General features: G+C 57.7%; 1 protein-coding gene across 2 annotated transcripts; it reads left to right on the top strand.

Moving 5' to 3' along the window:
* The first annotated feature begins 8,162 nt into the window (after positions 1 to 8,162).
* On the top strand, positions 8,163 to 19,924 carry TIPE1 (TNF alpha induced protein 8 like 1). 2 transcript variants are annotated; one of them, XM_090027229.1, is made up of 3 exons: positions 8,163 to 8,254; positions 18,276 to 18,446; positions 19,155 to 19,924. In XM_090027229.1, the coding sequence occupies exon 3, from the start codon at positions 19,160 to 19,162 to the stop codon at positions 19,718 to 19,720; it is 561 nt and encodes a 186-aa protein (XP_089883355.1). In that variant the 5' UTR covers positions 8,163 to 8,254; positions 18,276 to 18,446; positions 19,155 to 19,159; the 3' UTR covers positions 19,721 to 19,924. The 2 variants fall into 2 exon arrangements, with proteins under 2 accessions (XP_089883355.1, XP_089883356.1); XM_090027230.1 differs by lacking the exon at positions 8,163 to 8,254 and adding an exon at positions 15,273 to 15,461.
* The last annotated feature ends 2,199 nt before the right edge of the window (positions 19,925 to 22,123 follow it).

Below are 22,123 nucleotides of genomic sequence, written 5' to 3'. Positions count from 1 at the left end.
CATGCTGGGGCATGGAGGACCCCCCATCCCAGCAGAACCAGCCCAGTTCCAGCCTGGGAGCCACTCACTCTCTGCTGGTCCCAAACAACTCTGAAGCACGGGGAGTTTGTGCCAACGCTGCTCCTGTGAAGCCCCTGCTCTGAAGGGGCCGGGTGCTGTGCTAGCAGGTGTGGGCACCCTCGGCCTAGAGTCCTGCCCCGCCACCAGCAAGGGCACCCAAGAGCAGGGAGCAGCACAAAGCAGCCACACGCCACCCCTGGAGACAGCAGCCTCCCGCCTGCCCTGCCCTGTGCAGTCACTCACCCACACTGATGCTTCCAGAGCAGCGCATCGCACCGGTGCCAAAGAGCAACGCAGGGCAGGGCAGGGGTGAACGGGGCTGAGCCACCCCTCCCGGGAGCAGCAGTCAGCCTATGATTAATGCAATTAATCATCAGAACAGACACCCAAGGAGATCGGGAGAGACCCTGTCTCAATGGCCTCAGCTCAACCCCAGGCACCTTCTCAAATGATGCGCGTTAGCCAGATGCCAGTTATCGGGCTTAGCTTTAGGCTGCCTGAAACGCAACGGCCCGAGATACAGGGGAGGAAGCACTGTGCCGTACTGTGCAGCCCCGATATTACACGGCCATGGGAGCGAAGCAGCGTGGGGCCTGGGTGAGAGACAGGACTCTGGCACATTTGTACCCAGGGGTCCCGTTGGGCACCTGCCGGAACCCAGGCAGGAAAACAGGAATTCAGGCAGCCCCCTCGCAGCCGCACCCCTGCGACTCTAGGGCAGGACCAGCACCGGCCCTTGCACGCAGTCATGCCATCCAGTGCTGGGGGCCTTCCTGGGAGCATCCCCTGCAGCAGCATCACCTCCACGATGCCAGCCAGGGGCTGAGGCAGCGCTGACTCGGAGGTGAAAAGCCGAGGTGCGGCCTGGCCTAGCCTTGCTGAGGCAGCCAGCGTGGGACACCTGCGCCGCACCTGCACGCCTGCCGGGGGGTTACCCACGTGGCGGGCCCCAGCATCACCCCCTACCCCCACCCGCACAGCCGTGGCTCTGAATTCTGCCTCCTTCCCCCCAGAATTAAGGTGCAGCCGTGGATTCTGAAGAGCCAGGGGAAGGTCTGGATTAAATCGATAGCGAGATGGTGGTAGGGGAGCAAGGGAGGGGATCACGGCACTCGAATTCAGGACCCACTTCTCCTCTGCCACCCCCCGCGCTCTCCAAGTGCAGGGGAAGGGCACCCCCTGCTGGAAGCAGCAGACTGCTGTGAAGCGCAACCGCGGGGGGCCGAGGCAAAGCAGCAGGTGGGAGGTTGTGGGGGTCGTGCCCCTGCGTGCTGGACCCCCACGCAGAGGCCTGCCAGTTTCCCTGCAGCCACGCGAGGCCGAGCTTCCAGCCCAGGCTGTGTTTAATCCAGACTTTAATCCACTCTAAATCCCGACGCTAATCCCTTTAATGCCACCTTTTAGAATTAGGCTCTTGCATCGCGGCGCCTTCCTGAGGGCAGCTATGGGTGGGGTGGGGCACCGAGATCACTGGCATTTTGCTCCATCCTGCCAGGCGAGGCAAGAGCAGGGGATAAGGGCCCCCGACTCACAAGCCCGTGGAAGGGCATGCCGGCTCACTCAGCCCCATCCTACCCTGCCCCGCTGAGAGCCTCAGATGTCCAGGGTGGGGTTGGGGTCCTCCAGAGCCGCTGCAGTGTGGACGCACAGTGAGATCACGGTGTCACTAGAGACGGGCACAACAGCAATGTCAGAGCGAGGGCCAGCACAGGATCTCATGGAGCCCTGGGACACTTCATGCCACATTGCGATGCCATGCCAGGGCAGGATGCTGTGGGCCTTCGGTCAGAAGGAACTGCACGGTGCTTGTTCTGTTACTCATGGGACATACCCAGGCTATGACCTGCCCGGAGCCAGAGCCGCACGCACCCTGGGGTAGATGCTGGAGGGCAGCAGTGTGCACAACCACTCTCATCTGTCTGTGGGCACCTCCCTATTCCAGCTGTGCTCACTGTGGGGGCTGGAAGAGGCCGTGCCCCAGGCTGAGAGGTGGTGTAGGGTATCTGCATGGGCACCTGCTTTCCCAGGTAGGTGAGGACCAGCAGGGCCAGGCCTTAGCTGGGCTCTAAGGAGCCACCCACAGCTTCCCACGAAGGGAGCTCAGCCGCTGTCTGCAGCCTGAGCTAGCAGTGAAGCTTTCAGCCCTCCCTTGGGTCCGTGCCAGCCAGCAGCCTCTGCCTAGCTCCCCACTCAGGATGGCAAAGGCTTCCTGGCTCCAGGAGCCACAGAGCAGCCGCAGCAGCTTGAGCTCTGCCCCCCTGAGCTGCAGGGCCCGTGCCCAACCCAGCTGCTGGTTAGCTCCTGATGTGCACCCTGACCTGCAGCTCCTCCTGCCCCGCCTCCCCCGGTCCCAGCAATGCTGAAGCTGCCCCAGGACCTCTCCATCCCTCCGAGACAGGCTAGCACCAGGGGCTCCAGCTCCCTGGGGAGAGCATCCCCTGCATGGGAGGGGTGCAGGGAACAGGGCCACCCACCACCCTCATCACCCGAGCTGGGGGAAACGGCCCCAAAACCGCTCTACAAGGGCGACATCTGCTGGTGGGAGATGGTCTTGGCAGGGGCCTGGCACAGCGGGCAAGTGCCAGCTGGTTGATGACCCCCCACTACCTGCACTGCTCCTGGATTCAGGGGACTGCTTGGCTTTTCGGGGAGCCCAGGCTAGGGCTGGTGATCACACTGCACTGCTCCTGCTCTTCATCTGCCGGGAAGGCAGTGCCCACTTGCCTGGCTCACTTATTCCCTGGCGTTGATCTGTCCTGGTGCCGCCTGGGCCAGGTGCCCATGCTCTGTGCAGTGCATAAACACAGGAGCAAGTGCCAGGCACATTTTGGAGCTGCACTGCACCACTGCCCAGGACCTGGCTGGGGACCAGGCTACAGCCCTCCCTGTATATCCGTACCCACTGTGTTAGGCCCCAGACCTGCTTGTGCTGGATATGTAGGACTGCTGAGTGCCTGGCACTGCTCCCCTGCCTGGTACTGTCTAGACTGCTTTCAGGGGGGCACTCCCTGCCAGCCTGGGCAGTGGTGAGAGCAAAGGATGGAGAGCAATCAGCAGGAGCTCTCATCTCCCAATGCAGCTGGACTGGGCCAGGGGCTCTTTACACATAGAGACAGCAGAGGATTACCTACCCACTATTACCTACCCCTTTTTTCCTGCCATCTCCCAAAGCTGCTGCACGAGGCTGGGGACCCAGCTGACTCATGCTTTGCAGCTTCGTCCAGGTGCTGGAAAGAGCTGGAGGAACCAGCCGTGTCCTATGGGTGCTGCTTTAAAGTGCTCCCAGGAAAGGTGAGCAGTGGAGGCAATGCCTGGCCTGGGACCTTGATGAGATGCACCCGCCATGGGTCAGGTAACCTCACCGCAGAGGGGGACGGAGACAGGCTGCTTAAGCTGCTGCTTCCTTGATGCAACAGTGACAGTGGTGATTGGCAATGCCTCCTATTAGCAAGGCAGCCCAGCTTTGGAGAGCAATCAATATTCAGCAAAGTACCCAGCCCTGCCAGGCCCCAGTCACTTAAAGATCAGGCAAATCAAACAGGACCATTACAAGGCAACCACACCAGGTTAAGCTACTTTGTAGCTGCAATATTCCCTGCACTTATCCTGAATACCTAAGCAAGGGGCTGGAAGAGCTTAGAGACCAGCCCATCCCCTTGCCCAAGTCTTGGGGCTTTGGCTGTAGTAGCAGAAGCAGGAGTCTCAGGTGGGAAAGCTGCAGGATTAACTATAGTGTAGACAGGCTCTGGTGCTCTTTAACTATACAGAACAAGGCCTGCACAACACAGCCTCCGCTGCTGCTGTTGCCTGGACAAGGAATTACTGTGTTTGCCAACACAGGAGCTAAGCAATTGCAGACTGGCTCAGCCCCGCGATCCGTTTAGTTTATATCCTGTCTCCGACAGCAGCCAGGCTGAGAAGCAACAGGGGAGAACAGGTCTCTACTTAATGCCAAACCAAAGCCCATTAGTTACTGCACCTGAAGACAGGCATAAAAGTTGGCAGCGTGAAAGGAGGCATTGGACTCTAGCAGGAGACAGAGCAGCTCCTGCTCACACTCAGTTGGATCTGCTGGCTGCCAGGCTGTCCCCCCGGGGCTGCAGCAGGGAGCCCAGCCCCGCTGGTCTGCAAGAATGAAGGTGGTAGCTGAGATGCAGAAACCTCTCGTGGGTGGAGGGGAAATGCTGGCAGGCTGCTCCCTCTGAACACGATGACACTGCTGGTCGGAAGGAGACTCCAGAGGGCAGTGAGAGCTCGTGCTCGAGCTCGCTCCCTCCCTGCAGTGGAGGAAGCCGACACTGCAGAGCAGCCAGCCCTGTTTGCCTCTCGTGGTGGCATGCGGCTGGGGCCTCTGTTGCTGGCGTGGCCAGCTGTAGCTGCAGCTGCAGCCATCCCCCAGAAGCCATTCAGCATCACCCCGGGTCTGTTGCTCCGTGGGGCCAGATGGCAGCGTGCTAGCTGAGCACCTGGCTAACAATGCGACTGGGTCACGCTGACCTCTGCTAACAATGGCAGCGCTGAAGCTGGCTCCTGATGTGTCTGGGTGTGAACAAAGCCTCCCACTGGCCGAAAGGACGTGCACCAGGAATAGCACCTGCGGAGAGGACGCAGCAACCCTCTGCAGAGCCATGGTCCAGCCCCATGTGCCCACATTCACACCGCAGGGCCTGCCCCTCCTGCAGATATCCCTGAGCTGTGGGGGTGGATAGCTGTCCGGCGTCTTGGATGGGTCTAACAGGTTGCATAAGCTCTGTGCTGCGGTGACTCGGGCCCCCACGCTCCCACCCACTGGCAGGGCACCAAAGGGGCAAACAGGACAAAGGAGAGGGATGGGAAAGGCAGGTGGTGCCACTGGCAAGTGTCTTCTGCCTGAGAGCCCCGCTAGGTTGCAAGAAGCTTCCCAAGCGAGGAGGGTGCCATTGCCTGAGATACCCAAGGACAGGCCAGGCAAGGCACTAGGGATGCACTGGAGGAACAATCCTGCCTCCTCTGAATAGACTAAACAGGTCTGCTGAGGCTCTGCACTGCCCCAGAGCCAGGGAGCAGCACCAGTGCCAGGTGGGACTGTTCTTGGACCCAGGGGCTGTAGATGCCATGACCGCACCTGGAAGTACCCTGCCAGGGCTAGAAGAGTCTATCTCCCTCCCTCCCTGCCGTCACATAAGATAGAGACTCCTCCTCAGACCCAGCACACCGGGAAAGGATAGGCTTGCCCTTGTCCTCCACGGCCTCTACTCAGCTCGGCTGCAGCTACTAGCATGAAGGGAGTGAGGCTGAGCATGTAGCTTCAGGCCCGCGGGTCAGTCTTGGCCATGTTGGTGCAAGGTGTGCAATGCCCTAGCTGTTCGAGTACAAGGAGGCTGGAGGGAAACCGTAGGCGAGAGCACTACCAGTCACCTAGCAACCCAGCAGGCTTGGGAAGTGAAAGGCATTGATGTCTTTTGTCTTTGTGAGGGCTGGATATGGAGAAAAGGGTGAGTGCGGGCCAGATGGACAGACGGACAGGTCTGCAAGGGACAGAAACGCCAAGCAGGAAACAAAAACACAAAGGGTTTCTGATCAGATGGGAGCAGCCGGTGCGGAGCCCTGCGCAAGGAGCCGGAGCCGCGCTGGGGATTGCGTCTCTCCTCTGAAGTTCAGTGAAGTCTCAGCGCGTCCCTTTCAGAGGCGTTTCATCTCACGGCTGTCCTCTCCCTGATAACAGGCCGGGGTTTTCTTATCTAGTCTTGCTCATGGCTCCGGCGTCTCGTCTCAGAGGCTGGTCCTCGGCTCTGAGCCAGCGTTGCAGCTGACAATATCACCTCTCTCATATGGCTTGTCAGCGAGGAGGACATGTGAACAGGGGCTGCTCTGTGCAGGACTCCGAGCTGCGGTGACATTTGCGGCTCGGTTGTACAGGCCTCGGTTAGCTGCTGGTGTGCGCCCTGCAGGCAGGCCCTCCATGCAGCCCCGTTCCACGTGCCTCTGAGAGTCCGACAGAGGGAGAGACCCGGCCCTGCCGGCTCTGGATCCTTTGGGTGCTGCCCAGATGAATAAGCCTCTGCGTACGAGCTGGACGGAAAGGGGCCCAGGAAGAGCGAGCAGGTTAGTCTGACAGCCAGGAGCGCCTGGGTGCCATCCTGCGAGAAAGAGGCAGAAAGGCCCATCGCCCCCACAGCCCCACGTACCCCTTCTGCACATGTACACGCCTGCATGTAGGCGCATATACGCATGCCCGCCTAGACTCTACAGTATACTACAGAAACTTCCTTGGCACAGCTACGCATGCGCTAGACAAACGCGCAAGCTTGGATCTATCCAGATACACACACGAATACCTCCTATCCACCCCCAGAACGTAATCACATGTACATGGGTCGCTACACACCTATACTTCATTCAAACAGCCTTGCATACCCCTACGAACATGCACTCCTTCACCCTCAGACCTACGCCCCCCCACATAAATTCACACCCCCTCTAGTCACAAGCACACACGTGTCAGCAGCTTCCAACCTGCTCAGGCCCCAAACACAAGACCCGGTTGTGCGCCAACACCAGGGAACAGTGTCTTGCCACCTGGGGTGACTGGTCCAGAACTGGATGCCGTCAGAGCCGGGGAATACTGTTATTCTGGAAGCTTCCCAAACAGGAGAGAACATGGTCTACAGCTGTTGTTCTAACTTTTGCAGCTGTATCCTCCTCACAGGCCAGAGCAACCAAGCCCCTGGCTCTGGGTTTGACGCAGCGGCAGACCTGGCTTCTTGGCGCCGCCTGCTTTGACGGAGTCCTTCCGAGTGGTAAAACAAGCAGACGAAAGGTGAATCGAGTCATAGAAAACGAGGGTGGAAGGGGCCTCAGGGAGTCACAGCTAGTCCAACCCCCTGCTCGAAGCAGGGCCAGCCCCAGCTACATCGTCCCACCCAAGGCTTTGTCTCCTTGGGTCTTAAAAACCTCCAAGGATGGAGACTCCCCCACCTCTCTGGGGAACCTGCTCCAGTGCTTCACCACCCTCCTTGTGAGAAAGTTTTTCTTAATATCTAACCTAACCTTCCCTTGCTGCAGCTTGAGCCTGTTGCTCCTTCTGACGTCTGCCCCCGCTGAGAGCAGCCCAGCTCCATCCTCTCTGCAGGGAGTTGAAGGCTGCTACTCAATCCCCCCTCGGTCTCCTCTTGTCCAGACTGAACAAGCCCAGTTCCCTCAGCCTCTCCTCAGTGTGCCCCAGCCCCCAAATTATTTTTACTGCCCTCCACTGGACTCTCTCCAATTTGTCCACATCCTTTCTGTAGTGCGGAGGCCCAGACTGGGCGCAGGACTCCAGATGTGGCCTCATCAATGCTGAATAGAGGAAAATAATCACTCACCACCCTTGACCTACTGCCAATGCTCCTACCACTGCCGCTGGGTATACCACCAGCCCTCCTGGCTCATACTCATCGCAATGTCCACTGTCCCCCCCAGGTCCTTGTCTGCAGAGCTGCTGCCCAGCCAGGCGCATGGGACTGCTCTGTCCTAAGTGCAGGACTTTGCACCTGTCCCTGCTGAACCTCAAATAAATGCTTGGAGGTCGTGGCCGACAACAGAGACCAGAGTCTATTTTCTAAGTGACGACTGCTCCGGGGTGAGAGGGGGCAGGAGCAGGGTCACCCAGCCGGGTGACACAGGGCCGTGGGGCGGCGAGGCAGCTGTCAGTGTGGCCAGGCAGGTTACAGGAGATGGAGGGCAGGCGCGGGGCAGCAGGGGCTGCCAAGGCCACAGCGCAGGGCAGGGTTGGTCTCCCGGGTGCTTCCAGCGGCCAGCCCGCCCCGCCGAGGCATGTCCTGCAGCAGCAGCCCACCCGCTTGGCACCGGACAGCCCGGCGGAGGCCTGGCGCACTCCTGGAAGCAGAGCGGACGGAGGCCCCGCGGCTTTTGCAGCCCGCCGCTGGAAGCCAGGACTCCCGCGGCTCCGCCCCGCCCCCTCCCGCTGGCAAGGCGGCCGGCGGCCGGGCGACGCGGGCCGGGAGTCAGCGCCCCGCCCCGCCGCGCTCCCCGGGGAGCGTTCTAGCCCGCCCGCCCCCTCGAGGGCGGCGCCCATTGGCTGCTTCGTAGATGGCCCCGCGCCGCCATTGGCTGGCGCCGCCGGCCCCGCCCCCCGGAGCCCCGCCGCCGCCGGAGTTCGAGCCCGGGCCGGGATGGGGCGCGGGGTGCGGCGGCGCCTGCTGCGGGCCGGCAGGTAAGCGCGGTGACGCCGCACGGCGGGCTGGGTCTCCGGGCACGTGTGACACGGGGGCGGGAGGTCCGTCCCGTCGGGGCCCGCGGAGCGCCTCCAGGGGCGGCGTCTCCCCCCGGCTGGTTTGGACAGCGGCTCCCCTCCAGCTCTAGGATTTGCAGCCGCCGGCAGGGCAGAGCTCCGCTGCCTTCCCCCTGGGCTGCGCCGTGTCGCCCATATGCCACCGGGGCTCCCGCTGGACCAGGTGCTGGTATGTCCACCCCCAAAGAGCAGCTCCCGAAGGGCGTGAGACTCGGAGGGCAGCAAGCCCCTCCGCGGTGCAAGAGGGCGCCTTGGCCCGCCTTCCCCGTGCCCCGGTTCCGCATCAGCTCAGGGCGCCCCGGGGGCTCCTGCCGTTCCCTGGGGCAGCGGGGCGCGCTCCGGGTACGTAAAGCCTCCGCCCGTCCAGGAGAGCTGGCTCCGGAGTTTGTTTTCCTCGTGGCCTCATGCAAAAACAAGGCGGCGCTGAGCGAAAGGTGGTAAAATCACAACCGAGAAGAGGAAACCCTTGTTCGCACCACACCTAATGAGTTTGTGCGACTCCCTGCCACAGGAAGTCGTTGAGGCCAAGAGCTCTGCAAGCTGTCCAGCGAGACTGGCTGCTCGTTTGGGTGACGAGGATAATCAGGGCAACAGTTCCCGCTCGTAAAAGCTTGGGAGGAGCCATTTGGTCTCATGCTTCAGAACAGGCCCAGTTCGTCCCCCGTCTGTCTGCTCTGGGGTTTGTACATCTCCCTCCAGAGCTGGTCGGGGCAATGCTGGCCTGCTGCGACAGAAGGACTGTGGGATGACTCCCATCCAAGAAGCGGTGACTGGCCCCAGCGGGTCCGCAACTCGGGTGCCTCGAGTCACAGAGCCGCAAAACCCTGTACTGGCACGGAAGCAAATCGATAACTGTTACAAGAGCAGCAGCCTGTAAGGGATGTTGTTGCCATGCAATATGAGATCTCCCAGAGGCCCTGCGCAGGGATCGGGGCCCCGTCTGGAAGTGCGCGTGCAATGTTGTGTCCAGCAATGGAAGACGCCAAAATGAATGGGGAGGAGAGATGGGAAACGGCGAAAGGAGTAAGAAGTGCAGGAAGAAGTGGCTACCGCAGCCCGATACAGCTGCCACGGCCTAGGGAGGAGAACGTGGACATGCTCCTGGGGCTCCCTGCTCCACAGGGTCTGGCAAAGGCAGCGCTGAAGACAGGGATGATTAGCACTGTCTCACTGGTTAGCACTGAGAGGCACCCCTGGCCTGCAGGCCCCAGCATGAGACCGTGGCTCAGGAGGTCACTCGCAACTTGGGGACAGCAGCGCCACACATCCATGGCACCCAGTGGCCCTGGGTGGTCCCAGCAGCAGGACCAGGATGTGGGTATCTTCTGGGGGTCCGTGCAGCGGTTCTGTATGCACCACATCCCTGCTGAGGACAGCCACAAGACACGCCAGGCACTGGGCAGCGCGCAGCTTGGTGCCCCGTACAATTGCCTTTCCCTAACCCTGGCCCAAAGCAGGATGCACCGGTCTGGGACCATGCTGCAAATTCAGACCCAGAGTCCCATTGCAAGGGGTCCCTGGGGACCCAGCCCTGCAACTGGACACAACTGGGGGTGACTGTAACAGCAGCGCCTCTCTCCTTCCTCCCCCCAGCGCCCCTGGGATCCTCCTTGGCTTCTAGCATGGCCGAGTCCTCACAATGATCCTTTCAAAGACTCCAGCCCCTCCAGCAGGAAGCGGGTGATGTGCCAGTCAGCTGAGGTCCCAGTCCTGGATGGGGAAGCGGGGAGAGAAAGAACTCCTCCTTCCCAGTGCCTCTCCTGAGCCAGGCATGAAGGAGGTTCCTAAGAGAGGAAAACCCCTCTGATCTCAGCTCTGTAAAAAAGAGAGGAAACGGATGCTCAGGGCTGCTCCCCATCCCCCTCCGTCCTGGAGCACAGCAGGCAGCTTCCCAGCCCAGGCTCCTGCCTCCTGCACTGGAGCATGTCCAAGGCCAGAGGCCCCTGCTGCAGTGGCAGCAGGTACTTGGGGCCTGGCTGCCAGTAGGAAGGGACCTTACGGTTGGAGTGAAGACTGTTTTGCCTGCCCCCATGCAGGGGGCTTCCCTGGCTGGAGTGGAGCCGATGGAGGGGCTCTGTAGGGGCAGAGGGGAGTACTGGGGGCATGGCCCAGTGCCCTGTGCTGCAGCTGTTCTCTGCTCCACACCGGGAGGTAGGAAGGAGAACAGGAATGACAGCAGCTCCAAGCCTCCTCTCCCTCACCCCAGGAGCTGGGCAGGGCTCTGCATGTTCCAAAGCGGCCCCTGGATGGCTTAAAATGCGCCCATCTCTATGCCAAGCACATGTACAGAATAACTTGAGGATCAGGCCCGGATGGATTTCGTATCCCAAGCCCGGCCCTGCAGAATCAAGTCCGTCACTGGGGTGGCTTGTCTTGTCACAGCCCCGGCCTGAGTCCACAGCCTTTTGGCTCAACTCCATCCCCACCTTTCAGCTGTGACCCCGGAGCAAGCTTATCGGTAACTGCGAACTGGTTTTGAAGAAGCTTCATCAGCTCTCGCAGGCAGATTGTGGCTTCCGCCGGCTGTCTCGGCTTCCTGCCGCTCCTAATCAGTTCCACGGCTGGGCGTGGTGAGGGGCCCGTGCTGCGGAGAACCGCCCTGCGGTGGGTTGGGGGAGGTGAGTCGGTGCGTTCGCGGTCCTGTCCCCACCAGCCAGGCGTCCAACTCGCAGCGACTGGAACTGAGTTAACTTCCCCCGTGCTGCTGAATCCAGAAATGGACTCAGCACTAAGAATGTCCCTGCGGCGTGCTAGTGGCAGGGACCAGGAGGGAAGCCAGCACCTCTGCAGCTGGGTGGGCATTAAAAGAACCGAGTCCTCGATGCTGTCTGTGCCCTACCCAGCCTCTGCGTCTGCTTCAGAAAGCATCTGGGCATGCACGCACCTCGGTTAGCTGGTGCCTGCACAGGGGATGGCAGGGACACTGTAGACATAGGGGCAAACAGAAGGCCTGGCCAGTTTCTCCCTGGCTTAGTGTCCAAGCAGAGGACCTGGCTCTTAGGTAATAGGCTGAGACCTCACCAGCTTATCTCATACGCCTCACAATAGGGTGATTCTCAGCCCACACTTGCCCCAGCTGGCAACGCACATCTGTAGACAGAGGTGCCATGAGTCCTCTTCCCCTCAGTCCCACTGGTGGCACAGCCCTTAGACAGAAATTCAGGGGCAGTGCTCTGTGTTTGTACAGCACCGAGCACATGGCGATCCTGGTTCACGATTGCAGCTTCTCGTCTCATACAGACAGAAACAAGGACAATGAGTCAGAGCCATCTGCTGTGTTACCAGTAAGCTGGGCCATAACTTTGTGGGTGGGATGGGCTGTCCCTTCGGCTTCCTGCTCCCTACCGGGAGGAGGGCTCTGTTCTGCAAGGTGTTTGCCCAGCAGCGTTGGACTCGCCCGCTCTGTACACACAGGCCTGGTGCCCCCAGCAAGGTTGCTCAGCTACTGATCAGTGGATCCGTTGGCTGCTCGGGGAGGGCTCCTGCTCAGACTTGTTTCTGGAACCGTCGGTAGATGTGCAAGGTGGGGCTGCTGAGAAGGTGTAGCTGGCAGCACTGTTTGCACCTATGGCAACGGGGAAAAGCAGCTGGTGGAGACGGATGAAAGGCCTCTTTAATTATTCACCTCACCCCACACGCCAGCAAAAGTCAGGCCCAGAGGCAGGGGGCAGGAAGAGGGTGAGAGATTGCAGCAGGCACTAAGAGTGCTGCAAAAGGGCATCGTAAAGCGGGCAGCGAGTGAGTGGCGGCAGGGGCTCGTGGTTCTGCCCCTTCGTTGCAAGGCCATGCAGATAGTGCCCAGATCCTGCCCTGCTGTGGCTGGGAGGCATGATTCATTAATGATCATTGGATAGTGAGCCGGGGGTGGAAGGTGATACTAGGAGGTGGAGCCAGGCAGCTCCAAGGGCAGCTGTTTAATGTCTCGGATTCCTGCCTTGACCCAGGCTGGGTCCCTGCCTCCGCATCCCTCAGCAGGGGGTTGAGTGCAGATTTGGACCAGAGCATAGGCCTTGGAGCCACATGAATGTGTGTGTCCTGAGAAGCAGAAGAGAACCGCAGGGCACGACTCTCCAGGCACGCCCCTGCTGTACCTGGCAAGCTGGGGCAGAGCCCTCTGCCATTTCCACACTCCTGTCAAAGGCCTCGTATGCAGGGAGTCTTCTCTTCCACTCACTCAGAGGCCCAGAGGGTGCATGAAACATGAAGCACTGATCCTGAGTCCGTTTCCTCTTTGCCTTGGGTTGACAGGAGCATGATGTGGGATGGTGCAGGGAGCCCGCACACTGCTACCGGTCTGTCTTGGAGACTAAGCACCCTTGTGCAGCTGACTTTGGCTCAAGGCATGAGTTGGGGGGGAGGTCTCAGCCACAGCAGGGAAAACCTACCAGTTCCCCAAAAGCTCAAAGTGCATCTGATCCCACTAAGCTTTCACCCACAGCTCCAATGGCGGCTGCTGCAGCCACTGATTTTTGCGTGCCCTTGGAGCTGAGAACTTTTGCACCAAAGGAAACTTTTTATGGCAGGTTACATGTTCAGGCAGCAAGGAGCGGGGAGTGGGGTGAGGGCAGGAACGCTCCTGCCGCCATACCCAGCGCGGTGGGGGATGGAGAAGGCACCTCCCTGCTCTTGGCTCTTGGGCTTCGCGGGAGCTCCTTGTTCTGCACGTCGCCTGCTCCCTCCATGCCGACCCATAAATAATTCAAGCGCCTTTGTGTTGCTGTATGAAATATTCATCCTGCCATCAAGGGAGCCATGGGTGTGCGTGCAGCGGTGGGAAGGAGGAGAGGCTGACAGTTGCTCTGGTAATTGAGACCAAGATAATCACCGGTGGAAGTGCACAGGTGGGGAAGGGAGGAAATCACCTTCCAGGAGGTAAAAAGAAGCGCCTGGCAAGGAGGGAGGTGTGAGCTGGGACCCCCAGCCCCAGTGCCGATCACAGCCGCCAGCAAAGGCCCCTTGGAGCAGGCATCGCTGGAGTCAGGTCGGCTGGCGCAGACGGGCTGCCAGTGACCACTCACATGTCAGGCTGGCCTTATCTGTCACGTCACCGGCTCGGCAGACTGTCATGGGGTGACCGGGTTTCAAATTCTGCCCGTCTCTGTCATCGGGTGAAGCTGAACTCCCGGGCTTGGTACTTCTCTCATTTCATGCCAGCAGCTGCCTAGGCTTTGGTGGCATTGCTCCTGATTTACACTTGTTGTCGTGTGGGGGAGTCAGGCCGCATCCCTGATAGACTTGTGTCTGCCCAGAGATGTCATCTCATTAGCAGGGACGAGGAAAAGAGCTGAAGGCACCTGGGAAAGCGTCAGTCCACGCACAAAGGTTCCCACGCAGTGTTTGCTGGTGACCCGAAATGCTTCGGTTTTGCTGAGCCCCACCTGCCTGTGTCACCCCCAGGAAAGGTTTAAAGCCCCCACCTGGGTGCAGCCCTGCCGGGGACATGTCCCCGTGTCACATTCTCGGTGTACGATCAGCCAATGACAGCTGGTTCGGACGATGTCGCTGTTGAAACTTGGCGTTCTGTTGCGCAGGTGCCCCGTCGCTTCTGGGGCAGAGATGGCTGCAGCGGGGGGGCGGGGGTCGTTCTCTCTGTCACAAACCCTACAGTGCAAACAGCCCCGCTGCCAGCTGGGGCAGGGAGGAAGGCACCACCCACGGGGTGGAGTTAATCCAGGAAGTTTGCTGCCCCGGGCTACCCCTTCCCCCCCCCACAAGCCAGTGCAGATCTGCCATCTCCCCTCCAGGCCTTGGCAGGACACCACGTCCTCCATACCTCTGCCGTCACTTCTCTGCTCCCGTTGCTCTGCCAGGGAATCCTACCTCACCGTTCCCTCCCAGCCCTCCTCCACCTCCGACCTGTCCCCTCATCCTGTGCTGCCCCACCATCCTTCAAGTTGCATCAGTGAAACCTAGTGCATTGCAGTCGAAGCCAGCCCCTGGACCAGCCTTCCTGAACTGAGACTAACAGCTCACGCCGCACAGCACGGCAAGGTAGGCAGCTCCCTACAGTGCTCTGTGGATAGAGGTATGCCGGATCCAGAACCTGGCTGGGGTTCAGACATGCCCCCACCTTCTCTGGGAAAAGCCAGCTTCATGGTGCTTCCCTGGGCTCCTCCACCGCAGCTTGCAACACTGCTGTGAGTCAGGGAAGTGCTATTTCCTCACTGAGCATGAACCAGGGCAAACACAGACCAACTGGCCCGAGGTCACAGGAAGCCTGCAGCCAGGCTGGGAATTGACCCTCAATCCCCTGGGAATTGACTCTCAGAGTCCCCTCAGAGTGACCCCCACACTCCCCTTTCTTACAGTCACTTGAACTTTTACAGTTCCCTCTCAGACGTTTTAGCTCTCGGGACGGATCCAGGGGCACTTCAGCTTGCTGGAAAATGAATGAAGCCAGGGAAGTCGCCCCCACCTCAGCTTCGAAGCCCCCATCCTGTATCCTGAACAGCTGGCCTGACCTCCGTCCAGAAGCCAAGACCAGCCCCATTGTGCGTCTCTCATCGCCACAGCACTGAGGTGCACCGACAATGGAAGAAGCTGGTTTTTTTCTGCATGGTTTTTCTTCCCCCCTCTTCTTTTCTTAAAGGAACTCGAGCGGAGCTGGAAGCCCGAGCGACAGGAAGGAAACCTGCCGGTTTATTTTGGGCTCGAAACTGCACTGGGGCAAAGCTGCCTCTTCCGTGCGCTGATAAAGCAGCGCCCCCGCAAACAATGGAGCGAGGCAGCCACGCAGGCCAACGGGGCCGTCCATGCAGGAAAAGGCCTCGTTGAAGCCCAGTTTCCAGCCCCTTGTTAATCAGTAGCATCGGCCCATCTGGAAGTGGGAGATGGGGGGAGGGACGTGTGGTTAAGGGGGGTGGCGGGCAACGACTGGAGGAAATAAGGATGAATTAATTCCCTTGTGACTCACACTGGGGGAAGTGCTTCCCAGTCACATACCACGGAGCCACGCGGAGTGAGGTTCGGAGCTGAACGTGAATCAGCACAGCCCAATCCAGAGGGAATGAGATCGCTTCAAAGGACCTGGGCTCCTGTGAGTGACCTGGAGCAAGCTGCTTTAGCTGCCCTGGCTCTCAGCTCCTCCATCTGGGAGGGATCCCGGCATCCTGTCTAAAACCCAGCTCAGGTCTGTTATTAAATTAATAGCACAAGGGAGCGGCGGGTGGAGCCTGCTCTTTGGGGCTGCTTACGGAGAGGCTTGGGCAGGGCAGCAGAGGTTTCTTTAGCTGGGCATTTCCCGTCTTTCAAGGATGGTGTAGGTGGAGTCTGCAATTGGGCAACCTCAGCTGCAAAGCAAGAGGGTGAGAACCTGCCATCACACAGGACCCAAGGCACTTGGCAAAGGACGAACCTGCGGCAGCACTGATACGTGGCCGCTCTGGGATGCAGTCTCCAGTGGGATGTACAAGGTGCTGACAGATGGGAGCGACTGCCAATCCCAGGGCAAGGACGTGGGAGCTAAGCCGCCTGGGCAGCACCCTGGGAGCAACACCCAGGCCGGGTGGACAAGGTCCCTGGCTTGAAGGTCACGGATTCTAAACAGCACAAGACGCAGGTTGGCTTCTGGGGCCTGCATTTGGCTTCTCCACAGGGGTCAGATGAGACTCCCTTGAACAGTCCCTTCTGGCATAGCAATCTCTGCTTTGTGGGGACAATGGGGTGAGCCAGCCCCAAGCCTCTTGGGCGTCTTGGAGGCCTCGTATTCTCAGTGTTGGATTTGAGATGCCCTGAAGTAGCAGCTTCCAGGGTTCTCCTGTGGCCACCTCGCTTCCAGGCTCACGGCCCCGTTTCTGGTTCAACCCCAGTCGCTATCACTGAATATCAGTGGCTCCCCTCTCCACTCATTAAAGGTCATGACCTCACTTGGGGTCATGACACTTAGTTTGGGAATGGCTGCCTTAAAGAGTCCTGGTTTTCCAATGCTCACTAGAGGAAATCAGTGGGTGCTGGGGATGCTCACTGTCTCCAGAAACTGGGACAAAGGGATGTTAAGATTCGACTCCTCTCAACCCAGCAAGCACCTTGGAGGGGAAAGGCCTTGAGGTTTGTGGGCCTCAGTTTCCCCACCTGTAAAATGGGGACAGGCTTAGTGTCAGAGGTATTTCTGCCATACGGAAATAGCTGTTCCCAAGCTGGTTCCCCACTTCCATCTGCCTTAACACGCCGCTGTACAGCCACGCTCCACAGCCCAAAGAGACTCGGTGTCAGTGCCCAGGGCCCCTCACAACACTAGCACAATGCCATAACATGGCAAATTCCCCCTTGAGCAGGGGAGGCTAAGCAAGTGCTAAATCGCTAACCTGAGCACTGTGGTATGCTCGCCTGATGAAGCAGATCTGTCTCGCTTTCCCTCGGTAACGACTTCTCCCACGTGCGTCTGTCGGGCAGAAAATGAGCCTGTCCAGTCCAGAGGATGCCTGCAGCTCCGGAATAGCTGGCTGTATATTTTCATTGCTTTATTAGCAAAGCCGGCAAGCGCTAGCTCCGGGCTCATGCTGTTAAAATCAATGTTTTCACATAAAAGGAAATACTTACAAACCTTTGTGTTTCCAAAGGGCTGTAAATAACACTGCGTGGAACATCTTGCACGGTGCAGTTTTTGACTGCTCCATTACTGCTTGCTTAATTTATAGCCTGCTTACAGCGTGGGCCAGCCTTTCCGTTATTACCCCTTAGTCATAACAGAAAATTCCCTGGCAGCTGAAGCCCACTGCGCAGGCATTTTCCTGCACCCTCCCTGATTCTGCTAGGGCATTTCTTCTCCTTACCTGTGTCCACCCCTGCCGATCCAACGTAATCACTTCCACCAGCTGGATTCAGGTTCCAGATCTCCTAAAAAGCCAAGGAGGATGGCGATCTTGTGCCATCATACGTAGCCTCTTCCATTGCCAGTTCTCAAAGCACTTTGTGAGTGTTGCCTCACTGTTCCCCCTTCTACGCATGTAGATGCAAGGAAAGTGATTATCATTAGGTCTATTTTACAGATGAGCAAGCTAAGGAGCGGGCTGGTAAAGCACGTCAGCACTGGGACTCGACTTGTGTTACAGCATCCTGCGTGGGAGTCCCCATAGATACCTCACCATGTAGTACTGGAGCCCGCTGAGAACAAGGCCACTGAACACGTCGCACAAAGCGCCACATCCCTGGACCCGTCACTTCCTTATGCCAGTGCCTTGAAACACGTCTTTTTATTTGTACTATTACTTGTACCAACCAAAACCCAGGTCCCGTTGGGACAGGCACTGTATGAGTATGTAGATGAAACTGGCAGGGACCTGCCGGGTTGCCCAGTCCTGCTGCTGCGGACAGGCACGTCCTCCAATCCCGCTCATCTGCTCCTCTGACTCCAGCTCAAAACTAGCTAGGTTTCTCCATTACTTCTCCTCCTGGGGGAGGCTACTGCAGATGCTCAGAAATGTCCCTCCTTTCTATCCCATCTGTTCCTGGGCAGTTTATGCTTATTTCTTCCTATGCCAACACCACCCTGTGGCTTCATGACCTCCTTCCCCTTCCCAGCGCTCGGTCCCGTGATGTGTTTGTATAGAACAGGCAGTCCCCTCTCTGCCTTCCTTCTGTGAGGCTAAACAAGCCACGTACAACTAACCAGCCTGTTTCTTCCCCATCCACCCTCATGCGTGGGCTCGTAGTTATATCACCACATGGTTACATCACAGCAGTAGCCCGAGGCAGGACAGACCTCAGCGCCCATGCAGCTTCAGTCACTTGCTTTTATCTTTAAAGCAGTAACCAGACCAAGTGGATTGGCGTGTAAAGGGGGACCTTGGCAGGGCTCATAACCTGTCTCTGGGGCTTGAAATAGCTCCTTTGACTCATGGGGGTGTTGGTTGTAGCCGCGTTGGTCTAAGAACATAGGCAGACAAGGTTCTTTGGGTAAATGTAAATTGATATCTTCTGACTTGCTGCATTTGCTCTTTTGCAGTCTTCAAAGAAGCTGATAGCCCTGCTCACCCGGAGGCGACCTGCTGCCAGCTTCATCCAGCTGCTCCCTATCCCCCCCCACGCGAGACCCAAGCCCTCTGAAAGCACACGTGGGGCACAGCGAGCGCAGTGGGGCCCAGGGACCTGCGAGCTCAGCTTATCAGCCAGCCAGGTAATCAAGTAAGATGTGCAATCTAATCCCTCTGGGCGTAACAAGAAGCTACAAAAAGAAAAGGAGATAGGCTCCAAAGGAGTCTGACAGAAGGGAGGGAAGGAGGCAGGTGGGGCACTGGAGCTGGACAGAGTTACAGTGGCAAACATGACTGCTGCTGCTCCGCTGGAGGTGGAGCTGTGCTGGGCTTACAGAGCTTCTCCCTTGCCCTCGAGGAAATATGCCAGCTGCTGAGAAGGGCACGTTAGTGCACCTGGGTGAAAACACACAGGTAGCAATACAGACCCCACATGGGAAGAGGGGAATCCATGTGTAACAGGCCCTTCCAAGATAGTGATCTGCCCGCCGTTTTTGTCAGAGGAGTGTCTCTCTCCATATTGCATGACCACTAGATGACAGTTTGGTCCCAGAACTAGGGAAGGAACTCAGGAGTCCCCAGCTGCCAAGTCCTCTGCTCCCTTCCACAGCTGGAAACAGAACAAAGGAGTCCCGATTCCCAAACTCCCTCTGTTCTGATCCCAAACTACACTCCCACACCCCAAATTGGAAGTGGAACCCAGGAGACCTGACCCCCAGGCCACCCTGCTCCAATCACAAGACCATAATGCTTTTCCTATCCAGAAATGTATGCGTTGTTATGGGGAAGGGACAGAATAATCACTCCAGGACAAGGACTGACTCATGCATGTGCCCTTTTGCCCCTTACAGAGAAGATGGACACCTTCAGCACCAAGAGCCTTGCCCTGCAGGCTCAGAAGAAGCTCCTGAGCAAGATGGCCTCCAAGACCATGGCAAATGTCTTCATCGATGACACAAGCAGTGAGGTCCTGGATGAGCTGTACCGCGTCACCAAGGAGTTCACCCGCAACCGCAAGGAAGCCCAAAAGATCATCAAGAACCTGATCAAGATAGTCATGAAGCTGGGAGTCCTGTACCGTAACGGGCAGTTCAATGCTGAGGAGCTGCTGCTGATGGAGCGCTTCCGCAAGAAGGTGCATACCTTGGCCATGACTGCTGTCAGCTTCTACCAAATAGACTTCACCTTTGACCGGAGGGTCATGTCCAGTGTGCTGAATGAGTGTCGTGACCTGCTCCACCAGGCTGTCAACACTCACCTGACAGCCAAGTCCCACTCCAGGATCAACCACGTCTTCAACCACTTTGCGGACTACGAGTTCCTGTCAGCGCTGTACGGCCCCTCTGAGCCCTACCGCACCCACCTGCAGAGGATCTGCGAAGGGGTCAACAAAATGCTGGATGAGGGTAACATATGACTGAGCAAAGCAAGGCATGGGAGTGACTGTCCAACTTTTGGCCCTGCTTTCTTCCAGCCAAACCCTCCAGGCTGAATGCTTGTCAATGGCAAGGCATCCATGGATTTCAATGGCATCAGGCTATATGACTGTCTTTCTCGGTGGTGCTAAATATCTTGCTTCTTCCCTTTTCTTCGTTATAAAGACCAAGAGGTGTTCCCTTTCTATGTGAATTTTGCAATGTTCTGCTTACCCTGGTGCCCAGAATCTGTCTGCCTCATTCTGCCTCCCAGAAAGGGAAAAATGCTGTAGCTAGCATCAATCTCTCCCTTAACTCAAGCACGGCCCCACCAAGGTGAGACTGACAAGATGCTGTACTTCGCATCGTGCTCGATATCTCAGCATTTGAACCCAGTTCACTGTGCATATAACCCTATGAGCCTGGACCTCCAGGCCCTAGCCTGAGTGACGAGCTATCCTGTATTTTACAGCTTTTAGTCACACGGTATACGTTGTTACCCATAAAGTGCTCCAGACCTCATCACTCGGAGGCCAAGAAGACCTGCTGTGGCAAAACTTCTGTTGCCTTTAAAGCTATTTTAAGATGTCAGTCAGGAAAAGAATCCACTGCTTTTTGGTGTGTGACTCTCTTCCTAAGGCTCGTTCCAGCAGAGATGTGACCAGCAGTGCCTCTCGGGTCCTGTACAAGGGTCAGGACACAGGGCTGTCTGTACCAGAGCTCAAACAATACTGGCCACATTTAAATCCAGGTTTTCCTAGCGTGTGTGGAAAGACTGAGCCAGCCTCTGAACTGCTGTACAAAGCTACAGAGCTGCCAAAGCCAGGGAGCATGTATTAGCCTCTTGCATGTAAGCACTGGCAGGTGGTGTTTATCTAGCTTTAGCCTTCTCTGAGAACAAGATGACTGTAGTGGGGGCACCTCCCAAGGTCATGTACTGTCTTTGGAAGTATGAGGATCACATCCCCACAGGAACCCTTGAATAGGAAAGAGGCTTCAGCCAGGGCAGTCAGCCTGGGGTCTGACCAGCTGGGACCACTGTGATTACAGTCAGAAGTCCACAACAGGCAAGACCTAAAACAGAGTGGCAGCAAATGGCCACACTCTAGAGCCCACCTATATGTCCCTATTATCTTCAGTGACCCCATAACTACTTTGGGTAAGTCACAGAGAGAAACACATGTCTCCATCCTCTCTATAAGGACATGGACCCTTTTTTTTCTGTTTGTGTTTCCTCTCTCTTGGTTCCTAGAGAATAGGACATGCTGCTCCTACAGACATCAAACAAGCACTTTTCTTCCTTCTCCTTGGAAACCCAACCTGAATTCCTCTGTCCTCAGCCCCTTCAGCCGATTGTATCTGTGTAACGGTGTTGAGGTGTCCCTGGGTAGCTGGCCAGAGCCAATGAAGTAGGTTGTAGGTTTTAGACTTCTTAGAGTGAATTAAAAAAAAAAAGAACCCAGCCTGTGTCCTGGCAAGCTGCTTCCACATGCTGATATTGTTTGTGCTTTGGGGATCGCTTGCAAATGCTGTGATGGAACAGGGTGTGTGGTTAGCAGAGCCTCTCCTTGCCTTTGCTTTCCAAACTAACCTGATCATACAGCCTGAGAGCATTCCTCTGCTTGTGAACCCAGGGGTACAGCACAGAGCCTAGGATGTAGCAGGAGAGGCAGGTCCCAGGGGATTCCGCGCAGCTCCCACCAAACTGCCCCTTGCCAGGCTGCACCCACAGTAGCTCAGCTTAGGCCCTTCGGGGGGTCACTTCTGTCCCCCCTTGCATCTTAAAACACATACAAAGATCAGGTCCAGTCCTGCACCCACAGGCTTTGTTCAGCTGTAGAGTGCAATGTGCTTCAAAAAGAAGGGAGGCCTCCTTGCTGCTGTTTTACAGCTGGAGAATCCAGTTCATGGAAACAGAAGGGGACTTGCCCAGCAGGCCAACGGCTAAAGCAGGGCAGAACCCAAGGCTGGCCAGTGCTCTGCCCATTATCCTACACTACCTCCCATTAACAGCCACACTAGCATCCAGTTTCAGCTGTAGAGCAGGCAACCTGCTCTGCCTTGTCCAGCATCCCTCACCCCTTACAGCAAAAGCTGGAGCCTGAGGGTGAGAGGATGGCTGGGTCTCCAGCCCCACTAAGCTCTTACACTTCCTAGAAGGGCACCAGTATGTGCTGTTGTGATTTAATAGGATCCGGAGACTGGTTATGGGGAAATGTGACTCAAAACCAGCTAATATGGTAAAGGCTGCTAAGATAGTAGCAGGGTTTCAGTGGCTCCAGCCCTGCCGGCCATTTGAGCCCTCCAGGCCCGCAGCTAAAACTCTCTCCACTCCTGACTGCTTTGCTGCACTGCCAGCATTCAAACAGGAGTGAAATTCAGCACAACCAAGAACCAAGCAGCTG

This window comes from Crocodylus siamensis, chromosome 14 (assembly GCF_052110815.1).
Source record: "Crocodylus siamensis isolate JL-2025a chromosome 14, ASM5211081v1, whole genome shotgun sequence".
Classification (NCBI taxonomy): Eukaryota; Metazoa; Chordata; order Crocodylia; family Crocodylidae; genus Crocodylus; species Crocodylus siamensis.
The sequence above is the reverse complement of the archived record's forward strand: the minus strand, read 5'-3'. Positions and strand labels throughout refer to the sequence as shown.